The following is a 12,924-nucleotide window of genomic DNA, read 5'->3' on the forward strand; positions in this document are numbered from 1 at the left end:
AACCACCCTGCACATCCCTGGGCCGTGGGGTGAGACACACACAGACACGGGGAGAATGTGCAAACTCCACACGGACACTGACCTGGGGCCGGGACTGATCCCTGGTCCTCGGCACTATGCGGCAGCAGTGCCAACCACTGCGCCACCGGGCCGCCCCCTTTACCCATCTCCTAAGGGCAGGGCACTCCCAGGCTCAATCCTTGGCACAAATAATCTGGTACCTGGGCACTTTTCTGTACTTCTAGTGGCAATACGGAACTGAAAACAGTTTTTTTGAATGCAATCAATGCTGCACCTAGGGGCAGAAAAACACAAACCTCTTGGAATCCAATGGTCTCCCATCACTGGAAGCACTGCGTGGCATAGCAGAGCTGCGCTCTTGTGGCTGAGCTCTGCTACCAGGTGCGGATATCACCTTGTTGACAGACTGGCTTTGTGCCTGGGACTGAATGGTACTGTGGGATGGTGGAATTCCCCGCTGCCATTTATTGCTATTTCTGAATGGCAATTTGAACTCGTACGGAATCCCTTCGTTGGTCACTTTGTATTCCATTACGGGCATGCGGTACATCTCGGAGCATCCCCTAAAAGTAAAAGAAAAATTACAAAGTTAATCACTGACAGATTGTAGCTCTGTTAATCAGCTTAAGCAAAAATCATAATTCTATCTCCTGACACAATTGATGATTGGTTATAAACTATTGACAAAAAGAATGGTTAGTAAAACTCACCAACAATTCAGCTGCCTCTGGTCTTCCCACCCATGTTCACTACCCACCCTAGTTCAAAACCAGTGAGTCTTTACGTTCTCCAGTATGTTAGCCCATCTCACCTCGTTCCTGCTCCCATGAGCCAATTCCACCTGAGCTCCTAACTAGTCAACTTTCCTTCTTTAAACAAATCCAACCTACCATGTCATCTCCCTTTCCTCACCAATATACTTAAATATGCTGCCACAAGTGTTTACCCATCTTTTCCGCATCTGTTTGAATTGCTTCAAACAGGTTATCTGCTCTCTCCCATAGCAGTGGTATAGCCAGGTCAAAAATTATATTTTCTGTGATAGTGACCATGATACATCATCCCTCCTCGACTTCTCGGAAACCTTCAACAAGGTTCGTTACATGATCCTCTTCCAACTTTTTCCTCCCAAGTTCCATTAAGTGAGACTGCAGATGCATGGTTCTACTTTTACTGATCTTGTAATCACCAAAGTACCCCGAACAATCACATTCCCCAGGCCGAAGCACATTGTGTTTATTCAGTAGCCCGTTTGAACTGGACCTCAGGTTCGGTCTTGCATCAGGTTATTTCTGTAGTATATTTTCATAATTCTTTAGTCTATGACAAACAATTTAAAAATGTGGTCCAGTTGGCCTAAATCACAGTTCTCCATGATGAAAATTCTCTCCCAACAGCAAAACCTGGGTTTCATTCGAGTTTCCTGCTGCTGCTGCTTGTTGTGGTGTCTGAACGGAGATCTGCTGTCATGGTATGCTGCAGCCATCTGACTGCAAAATGTAAATTAGTTACTCATAGCAATATTCAACCCTTTCTTCATCCTTTTCAACATCTTTTAATTGTATACTGACTCTTTGCATGCAACGTAACCATCCCGATGGCAGAGGTGGACTTTCAATGAAACACACAGCGCTGCAGCGCAGAGCCCCGACCAATTGGGGGAGGGAATATATTGAGATGTGACTGTTGTGCTGGGAATAGCAGGCAATACAGAAGATCAGGTTCTGATTGGTGAACTCCCCTTCAAACTGGGAAACAGTTTGTCAGGCAATGAGTGGTGGTGAAGACTTAAGAGAAGCTCAGACACAATCTCCTGCATTGGTGTGATGTTTCTGAACTTTCATTGAGTAAAGGTGCAAAGTAGCAGCTGTGTTTCTGTCATTCGGTCTGGCAGGCTGCCTGAGGCAAAGGCGAGGTCGCTGACTTAACATCGGGGTGCTGGCCTGCAAAGCTGTCAGCGAGGTGAGGAGACGGCGTTGGCCAATGGCCATCAAGGAGAGCAATGGGGCGACTCTCGACTCCCAGGCCAGGGCTGAGGGCAGAAGAGCAGCCAACCAAAGAGAACAGAAGAAGCCTCAGGCCAGATAGCCAGCAGCAGCAGCCAACCAGCAGCACTGGCTTTTGTGGAGGGTCGAAGCCTCGCTACCTGGGCAAGAGCCAGCATTGTGACTCGGGAAATTGGGGATAACGGCCAATGGGAGTGGGCGATTCGAAGAGAGGTCAGCCAGGTGGGGCTGCGGGGGCTGGTCAGCAACCAACAACTTCTTTCTCCTTGTTGTTTTTGCATGTTGGATTTACTGCCTCATTTAGTGTCAAGTCATTTCTCTCACTGATCGATGTGGGGGCCCCGCAAAGAGGGAGAGCGCAGGGCCCCTAAAAGTGTAAGTTCGCCTCTGCCTGACGGAGTATCCACATCCACTGCACCTCATCGGTCATCCAAATATACATAGGTGAAATTTCCAATTGTCCATGCCGTTGAAAATCATTTTTCCTGTACACAAAGAGGCGTAGAGCAGATTTATCAAGTTCTGGACACTGCAAACAGTGGGTGTCACTGCTCATTAAAAATTACCCCAAGGATCTCCTGTTTTGGTGCCTTTAAAATCGGGTTTGTCTGAGATATTTGCATCCATTGGCCTCATGGTTATAAGATGACATATTTTACATACCATAGACTTTTTTTTCAGTCCACTCGTTTATTTCCCACATCAGTGGAGAGTGAGAACTCTGTAGGGATAGATACACTCTATGCAGAGAATCAGTAAACAGTTTAAAAAGGTTCCTGAAAAAAGGACTAAAAAGGTTTAAATGTTGCTAGAAGTGCCAAAGTTGCATTTCACTTCTGGCTATATTTGGTTCTTCATCTTAGAAGTTCAAAATGGATTCTGAACTCAAACTGCACTAATGTAAATTGTAGCAATTCAATCAATTATTAAACATTGCCACCAGGCAGTGAAGTTGTTTTCTTACAGAAAATTCATTCATAAAATAACGGTTTAATCAACATAATTAGCTATGCCATCAATTCATCTGTTATTTGCATCACATTATAATTTAATTGAATGTGTGGGACAGGTGAAAGAGAAACAATTTGATACAAAATCATTCTATCGTGTTGCCACAAATTGCAACACAGGATGCTTCAGCACATTTACAAAAATAGGTTGAAAATGTGTTAGGACACCTCGAAAACAGCTAACATGTACATGGGATGCAACAGCTCAGAGATTCACAATGATCTGTTGCTCAATCTCAGTTGATATTTAGAATCACAACCGGAGATTACCTCAAGCTTTAATTAATTCCTGGTTGCCTAATCCATCAGAGAGCCCATATGTAGAGATTTGCAACTGGTTGAGCATAATTTAAAATCTGTATCTGGTGGGTAACAATTACTGATCCCTGGTGGAGATTTGGATTTGATAAGTTGCATTTGCAATCAGTAGCACAAGCAAATTACAACTGAATAACAAATTTTGAATTCCTGGCAACAGGGAAAACGAGCTGCAAATATTAACTACAATGTAGAAAATTATCAGAAAAAATAATTAATGGTCGGTACAAGTGCCACACTGGAACAAAAGTGGGTCCGAGTTGATTGAAAACACACAAGATGGATGGTGCAGTGTCCAATAACTAAGAAGGCCATAACTTCCTCAGATTGGCAACCAGCGGTGGACTAATAGACAAAATTAGCTATTGGGGCATGGGGAGGTGATGGTAGGGCCGGTGTGGGGTCGGGGGAGGGGGATCCCACGTGGGTGAAGGGTGGCCTGTGCGGGGCCTGGTCTGGATCTTCAAAATAGCTGTGCCAATGTTCGAAATGCCTTTTTTCCTTCCAACCATGAGAAACTATGAGTGTGAAACTTCCACAACTGCACAAAGTTAGTTATTTAAATTACTTTCCAGATGCATCGGAATTGTACAGTGTGGTTGATTGGCCACGCCAAACTGCCCCTTAATCGGCAAAAATGGAATAGGGCACTTAATTTATTTTTTAATGAGATAGATGAAGGGGGCTTGAGGTAAGCTGGGGAGTCTGGAGGCCATGGGGGGGGATGGGTTGAGAGATCGAGGCGGCATTTAAAAATGGCAAGGGAGGTAAATGCAGCCTCAGCGGGGTGTTCCCTGCAGAGACTCAGCAAAATAAAACATGTTTGATTGCAGGGTTGTTCTCGGTGCTGCAGTCTCCAAGAATCCCCCTGCTATTCATGCCCAAAACGGGACATTTTTTCCCTTAAATCGTGCACATTGTATTCCATCTGCCACTTCTTTGCCCACTCTCCTAACCTGTCCACGTCCTTCTGCAGCCCCACCTGCTTCCTCAATACTACCTGCCCCTCTACAGATCTTTGTATCATTTGCAAACTTAGCAACAGTGCCTTCAGTTCCTTCCTCCACAGCATTAATATATTTGGGGCAGCACGGTAGTATTGTGGATAGCACAATTGCTTCACAGCTCCAGGGTCCCAGGTTCAATTCCAGCTTGGGTCACTGTCTGTGTGGAGTCTGCACATCCTCCCCGTGTGTGCGTGGGTTTCCTCTGGGTGCTCCGGTTTCCTCCCACAGTCCAAAGATGTGCAGGTTGGGTGGATTGGCCATGATAAATTGCCCTTAGATTATCATAGAATTTTGGACACTATGATTAAACTAGAACAAAAGTTCGGCACAACATCGTGGGCCGAAGGGCCTGTTCTGTGCTGTTTGTCTCTATGTTCTATTGTGAAAAGTTGTGGACCCAGCACCAACCCGAGATACACCACTAGTCACCGGCAGCCATCCTGAAAAAGACCCCTTTATCCCCACTCTCTGCCTTCTGGCAGTCAGCCATTCCTCTATCCATCCCAGGATCTTACCCTTTAACACCATGGGCTCTTAACTTATTTAACAGTCTCCTATGCGGCACCTTGTCAAAAGGTCTTCTGGAAATCTGTCTACTGGTTCTCTTTTGTCTAACTTCCCTGTTACTTTCTCAAAGAACTATAACAGATTTGTCAGACATGATCTTCCCTTGACAAAGCCGTGCTGACTCAGTCCTATTTTATCATGCACTTCCAAGTACTCCGCGATCTCGTCTTTAATAATGACTAAAATCTTACCAATCCACCAGAATCCCTTTTATTAACGAAACCAACAACAGGACGACCAAATGCATTCAGCTTGCTGTCTACACTGGGAGTGCCGAGGATCTGACACTCCCCGTTATATCCAAAGAGGAGGCTCCCTGATTGGTCCACTAATCAGGGACTCATATTCCAATTGGCCAGTCTCAAACTCCTGGTCTAAATCATTACAGAATCCTCCAACATGCACCTCAAAGCACTGATGTACCACCAGTGGTGCCTTCGCAAATTGTTTAAATCTGGTGTTAGCATTAAGGAACAAGAAAGACCAACAGTTACTTTTTTTGAATGAAGCAATCCTCTAAAGCCAGATAATCATTCTTTTGAGAGGGCAAAGCAGGGGAAACGAGGAAAAGCAGCCTTTTCTCAGCTTTAGTCCTTCAAAATACTGAATAATCCCACGTGGCAGTTGCCTCTTTTTATGCCAACCTTTCCTCTCATTTCTTCATCTCCTTTCTTGTGTGATTAGTGTGTGCAATGATTGAATATTTTTGCAAGGTTCCATTTCTATTGCTTCCTTCAGCGAACAACTGGAAGAATTATAGGGACCTATAGGGAGAGATTGGACAGGCTAGGACTTATTTTCTTTGGAGTGTAGGAGACTGAGGGTTGATCTTATCAAGGTGTATAGGATCATGAGAAGCATGGATAGAGTGAATGCACTCAGTCTTTTTCCTAGGGTTGGGGAATTGAGAACTAGAGGGTATAGGTTTAAGTTAAGAGGGGAAAGAATTAATGGGAACCTGAGGAGCAAATTTTTCTTTCACAGAGGGTGGTATGTATGTGGAATGAACTGCCAGAGGAAGCGGGTGAGGAAGAGACATTGACAACATTGGAAAGGACAGATATATGGATAGGAAAGGTTTGAGAGACATGGGCCAAAAGCAGGCAAATGGGGTTAGCTTAGATGAGTTTTTTGGTTGGCATGGACCAGTTTGGCCCACAGGGCCTGTCTCCATGTTGTAGATTCTATGATAATGTTAGAAGGAAAATTGCTACTATTTGGGGGCTAATCAGTCCCGATGACCTATCATTATAATACAGAACATTGATCTTCATTTCTTCTAGGCAGGTCCAGAGGACGGGAAGGGAAAACTTTGCTGAAGGGAACAAAGACTGCTGTACTTCTTCTATTAACTTCGTTGAGGGGAAGTGAAAAAGAATGGTAATCCAAAGTAGCGCTGTTCAGCAGGACGGAAAACTCATCCTTCAGTGAGCTACAGAACAGTTCATGCATCCTCTTGGCTGGCAGCCAACGTAAAGCAGCAGAAGTAGGGGATTATTCCACAAGGCTGCCTTGCAAGTATTCTCACAGACAAAATGATTTAAGATTAGATGATAGTGTAAGTGAAATTCCTGCAAAATGAATCTAGCCTTGAGTGTTCATCAGTTGTACATGAAAGCAGCATGAGGTAACAGCACCAATTAGCTGTCCCGATTTTGTGTTAGGTGGACCCCCAATCCTGGCCATAAAAGACAGAGAGATGACTTTGCACAAGATCATGAAAACATTATGGCTAGAATTCTCTGTTTGGGGCACTAAGTGCGCCAGGATTGAATTGTGTGCAATTCGAGTTGCCGTTGGGGGTGCTATTTGGTAAGCGAGTCAGGATGGGCCAGTACTCTGCTGGCGTACATTTAAAGCAATTCTAAGCGTAGCGGGTGTACTACCACTGCGGCCGGAGTTACCGCTAAAGAGCCTGGCAGCTGGAACTGTTTTTATGTGCTCCTCTTAACACAAGCTCGCTGCAGTCATGAAGATGGTTGACAAGATTCCCCCTGCCATCGGGGGTCCGAGGTGGGCCCACAGCTCCCAGCCAGTGAGGAGCAGGGGGACACCCTCTTTCCCAGGTTGGACCGCAAACAAGTCTGCAAGACAAGCGGGGGGGGGGGGGGGGGGGGGGGGGGGGGTCACTGAAAGGGGCAGAGAACCAGGGAGGGCTCGAAAGGTCAGAGCGCAGGTGTCCTCTTGTTGGGGTAAGCGCCTCTGAACCCCTGCTTCCTTGGCAGTGGGGCAGCACTTCTGAGCAGTTCAAACACTTGGTGGATCACCTGATTGAGCATCGTCATGCCCATCCCCTTGATGAAACCGCTGGCGTATGAGGATGTCCAGAGGGACGGCATAGGTGGGCTCCCCGATACCCAGAGGCCTTCTGAACATTCAAAAGACACAAGCAGCACTCAGCAAAGTAAACAGCCAGGGGCCTGAGAGTAGCACCAAAGGGATGTGTTTAAAACACAGACTACAGCGATGGTGGTCTAAGCCAGACCACCCTGATCCTGAGGGGGACACTCTGGGTCCATGGATTTGGCAGCAAGCTGCTCCCCGCTACTGCCCCCAGCCTGGGCAGCAACTGTCCAGCAAACCCGACGATTTTTGAGAGTTTTTCAATGCTTTTTTAAGTCTCCCGCTCCACCTCCACAACCATGGTAACAAGGCCAAGCTTCTTTATGCTTGCAGTAATTTATGCCCACAAGATTTCTGCCTTCTGCCTAAGGGGGGGCAGAGCCTCCCAGAAGGGTGGAGCATGAAATGTCCAAGCTGCTAATGATATTGAAATCCATGTAAATGACGGTTTTGCATGAATCCACCAGCGCAAGACACAAACGTTGATACCATTGCCAGCGTGGCACCGGAGCATGGCATCGGAATCTCCACCAGGAGCAAACCTCTATTTTTTGATTATCTACTATTCTTCTCCCGATCGAGATTCGTGACTCCGGCATTGCAAGGAGAAGAATCCAGGTGTACGTTAATCTGAGAGAGCTGTTCTATCAAATCTAGGGACAGTGTCGCTCTCCACAAATTCAAACTAAAATTACTACTGAGCTGCTTTACATAGGAGGAATTTTAATATGCAGTCATTGACCAACTTTGAGAGAAGATGCATGTGATTGATTAATTCAATTGACCACACAATTTCCCTCATAAATCACATTCTTGCAAGTGATTATGACTTCCAACATCATGGTTTACCTCAGATTGGTGCAAGTCATGCATTTCCGGTTAGTCAATAGCAGTGAAAACCTTAGGTATAACTTAGGTCACATAGCTATTTAATGGGCTGAATGTGTATGTTGCTATCAATTAGCTCCCGTCCCAAGCTTTTTCCAATGACCTGCAAAACTTCCACCCAAATACCTTTCTAAATACTTTTTGAAAGTTACAACTGAATCTGCTGCCATCACCCTTTCCAACAGTGCATTCTAGACCATAACTCACTGCATAAAATAAATTCTCATCTTGTCTCTCGTTATTTTGCCCATGAACCAGAATCTCTACTCTCTCATACTAGTGGAAAAAAAATTCTCCTTTCTCCATCAAAATAATTTTGAACACCCCTTCCTTTAACCTGCTCTGCTCTAGGGGAAGCAATCTCAGTTTTGTTAACCTCTCCTCTTAACTCCTCATCCAAGGCACCATTTTAGTAAATCTTCAATGTACCCTCATCAAGCCCTTGATATCCTTCATAATGTGTGCAGTTGAAGCCTAACCAGTGATTTATAAAGTTCTAGAATCCCGTTCAGAAGACAGGAAGGAAAATATATATCTACGTCAACCTGGCTATCTTATTTTACAACCCAACAGGTAGCAGCAGAAAGATGTCTATTCAGGTATATTGCCTGGTCTTCATCTACACTGTGTACTACTGGAACAACTGGAACATTGGAACTCATGTATTGGTGTATACAAGACTAATGTATTTTAGGAAATTACTCTAATTGCGGCCTCAGGTGTGGCATACCCACCGCGCCAGCAAAAAAAAAGTGCCCTTAGATAGCAGGGTTGTTCCTGCCGCTTCTTCGCTAATCACGCCCAGGACAGATTCCATTTGCTTTTAGTTAGATCGAGCCCTCAGTCTGCTAACCTCTGTAGGAATACAACATTCTGGTTTTTCGACTTGCACAAAACCGTAACGTGCTGCCGTCTTGCCCCGTGCTCCTTTCTTTCACTTTTTTTTTAAATATATTTTTTATTCTCTTTTTTTCACATTTTCTACCAAATTTACACCCAACAATAAACAACAATCAGTAATGAATGTAATGCCAATCACCATATCAATATCAACGATCCCATCCTCCCACCAAACCCAAGACATTAGCCCACATGTTAACATAAACAAATGACAAAATGGAATCAGGAATCACCCATAGTCACATTAATACATACAGTCCCTCTCTCCCCAACCCTTCCAGCCCCCAGCCCCCAACCCTCCTCTAATGTTCGATGTCATCCAATTCTTGAAAGTGCATAATGAATAACACCCATGAATTATAGAACCTCTCCATCCTTCCTCTCAGTTCAAATTTGACCCTTTCAAGCGTCAAGTAGTCCAGCAGGTCCCCCGCCATGCTAGGGTACAGGGTGCAGAGGTTGATCTCCACCCTAACAGGACCCACTTTCGGGCGATCAACAAGGCGAAGGTCACAACATCTGCCTCCGCACCCGTTTCCAACCCCGGCTGGTCCGACACCTTGAAAGCCCGGGTCCAGTTTCATGTGCACCACTTTAGAGATTATCCCAAAAAACCTCCTTCCAGTTATCCTCCAGCTTTGGACAGGACCAAAACATATGAAAGTGTTTTGCAGGGCCCCCTACGCAACGTTCACACACATCTTCTACCCCCTCAAAGAGTCGGCTCATCCTCGCCCTTGTAATGTGTGCTCTATACACCACCTTCAGCTGTATCAGCCCCAACCTCACACGAGGTGGAGGCGTTCACCCTCCAGAGCACCTCACACCAGAATCCCTTCTCCATACCCTCTCCCAACTCTTCCTCCCACTTTGCCTCGATCCCTTTCAGCCTTCTCCTCCTCCAAAATAGCCCCATTAACGGTCGATACTAGCCCTTTCTCCAGTCCCCCTGTTGTCAGCACCTCCTCCAGCAATGTGGAAGCCAGCTCTACTGGGAAGTTCTGTATATTCTCTCTGGCAAAGTCTCGAACCTGCATGTATCTAAATATTTCCCACTGCTCCAGCCCATACTTCGTTCCCAGGGTAATGTGCATTTTATTAGATTCTAAATCACTACAAATACATAATTTTATCAGCTAATAATGCACTTGTTGTTTGAACCAGATCATTTTAAAGGCTATTAATGCAACATAAGAATACATAGTGGATCTTTCCTGAAAGGAGTTAAGAGGAAAGTAGAAGGATTTCTATCTACTCAGTTGGAGTGATCACACTAAAATATTGAACTGATATGAAATATCATAGAATCTCTATAGTGCAGGAGGCCATTTGGCCCATCACGTCTGCACTGACCCTCCAAAAGAGAACTCCACCCAGACCACCACCCCCTGTAACGCCACCTTATCTGCACATCTTTGGACTGCAAACATTAGATTATGCTCAAATCTCATTGTTCCACCATTTCTGAATTTCCAAAAAATATTCCTTTGGCATGTTGGTTTTCCTGCTGACAACATGAAGGTTCAGCCCATCAAGCAGAGAGGATCTACGGAAGACTGATTTAAGAATTTTCAGATTTACAGACATTACATAGCTTTGCAAATTAGAAAGCAATGTAGAAGTTGCCCAGCTGAAGATATTTGATCAGTCAACTTTCACGCATATACAGGTTGTTCTATGGACATAGTTAACCTTCCAGCATTGAATTATTTGGCAAGATTTTCAATGGAAAAAGGAAGTATAACGGAAGGTGAATAAATACATGCTGGTCTAATGCCTCTGAAAGTCTGCAAAAATGTGCATCGTTGATATCTTAAACACAAACAGTCTGGCTAGAGACCACAAAAGAGTTATGAACTGCAGCAATTTCAATTTCAAACTAATGAAGATTTCTTATTAAGTCAAATACTACAATTTGGAGTGTAAATAATGTATGAAAAACTGAACCAAGAAATTACCATTGCCAATATCAGCAAATAAATGCATAACATATTCATATGTTACTTAAAATAAATAGGTTAATGTTTGCATTAAAATGGTAGACAAGGGGCGGTATTCTCCCGTACCCAGTGGGGCGGGGGGGGGGGGGGTCCCAGCGGGACGGAGTGGCATGAACCACTCCGGCGTCGTGCCGCCCCAAAGGTGCGGAATCCTCTGCACCTTCAGGGGCTAGGCCCGTGAGATAGGGGCCTGGCGCCACGCCAACTGGCACGAAAGGCCTCCGCCAGCCGCCACGAGTCGGCACATGCGCGGGAGCGCCAGCGCGTGCTGCCGTCATCCCCGTGCATGCGCAGGGGGATTCACTTCCGCACCGGCCATCGCGGAGGACCAAAACGGCCAACGCAGAAGGAATAGAGTGCCCTCACGGCACAGGCCCACCCGCGGATCAGTGTGCCCCGACCGCAGGCCAGGCCACTGTGGGGGCACCTCCAGGGGCAAGGTCCCCCCCGCGGCCCCCTAGGAACCCCGGAGTCGCCCGCGCCGCCAGGTCCCGCCAGTAAGGGACCTACTCTGATTTACGCCGGCGGGACCGGCTACAGGCGGGCGGGACTTTGCCGCATTGTGGGCCAGAGAATGCCCAAAGATTCACACCGGACCCCGCCATTCTCCGTGGCGGATGGCGCGACTCACGCCGGGCCACAATTTGTGGGGGGGGGGGGGTCAGAGACTTCGGAGGACGGTGAACGGGATTCACGCCGGCCCCCGGCAATTCTCCGACCCGGCGGGGGTCAGAGAATCCCACCCAAGGAGTGCCAATATGAACATCAACCATTCTTTCTCTATTATTGTCAGTAATTACAGTAGGGTCTGAAGTTCCTCTTTTGCCTTCCTTTATTCAGTTTGCTTCCAGAAGCATTAGTTTTAAAATTTAAAGTTGACTTCTTGACTCTAATCCAAGAACATAGATTCACCACCAGGGTGTATTAGTGGCTTCTGATAACTAGATATGTAGTTTTGGTAGCAGAGATCTGAACTTAAATACAGCAGCAGGGGTGGGTTCAGGAAACATACCTGCGAGGAGTGCTATCTTCATGGGGTGGAATGATAATCACTTTCACCGTTACAGATGTTCGTAGCAGATCAATCATTTGTTCATGTGTCAGAGTTGCCACAGCAACTTTACAGATCTCCACCAGTCGGCTGCCTTGCCGGAGTCCTGCTTGCCAAGCGTAGCCATAGGGTTCAACGTCTGCTACAATGCCTTCATAGTTCACATGGAAACCAAGCTGGCCTAGGCCATTTCTCCTCAATGTCATCTCAACTGTCTCACACCCCTTCGTGATCACCTGAAAAGGATGCAGGTAACATGACATAATTCTGTGGATGCAACTTTTATATAGAATAAAGCATGTAAATAAAAATAGCTACCACAGTCAAGACAACTTACAGATGTTTTACATAGTTCATGTAGCAAAAGAGCAGTTAAGAGTGAGGAATGAAAGCCCAATTCAACAGATGGGCATTTAAAGAAAAAGGCCAAAGGAGCAGGGTGCAAGGATTTAGGAAGAAGGTTTCTGACAGTGTGGTCAAAGTAGGTGGAAATACAGCATCTGACAGTGAACCAAAAAGGTCAAAACAAAGGAACAAAAGAATATCTGGAACTGAAGGTGGTTATTGAAGTAAGGAGGAGCAAGGCCACAGATGGATTTCCAAACAAGGACTTCAAATTTGGTAGAGTGTGAAGCAAGGAGGCAATACAATATTGAACAGCAGTAAGCTCAGTCAACACGCTCAAAGCTCACAGCAACCATTTTAACTATAATGTTATTTGCATGCATCACATTTCTTCTGCAATCTATCTAATATAATTTCTTGGTTCACCTTCAAGCAGGCAACCTGTTATTACTTGTTATTAAACATTCT

The 12,924-nt window shown here is 45.6% G+C and overlaps 1 protein-coding gene across 7 annotated transcripts in view; it reads right to left on the reverse strand.

Moving 5' to 3' along the window:
- sipa1l1 (signal-induced proliferation-associated 1 like 1) overlaps positions 1-12,924 on the reverse strand; it is a 483,945-nt gene that overhangs the window by 120,219 nt on the left and 350,802 nt on the right. For all 7 annotated transcript variants that reach the window (XM_038784402.1, XM_038784345.1, XM_038784365.1 and 4 more), the window contains 2 exons: positions 12,073-12,347; positions 318-584 (listed from right to left, as the gene is read on the reverse strand). In XM_038784402.1, coding sequence (XP_038640330.1) covers positions 318-584; positions 12,073-12,347 — 542 coding nt within the window. The remainder of the gene's footprint in view (positions 1-317; positions 585-12,072; positions 12,348-12,924) is intronic.

Source organism: Scyliorhinus canicula, chromosome 2, assembly GCF_902713615.1.
Source record: "Scyliorhinus canicula chromosome 2, sScyCan1.1, whole genome shotgun sequence".
NCBI lineage: Eukaryota > Metazoa > Chordata > Chondrichthyes > Carcharhiniformes > Scyliorhinidae > Scyliorhinus > Scyliorhinus canicula.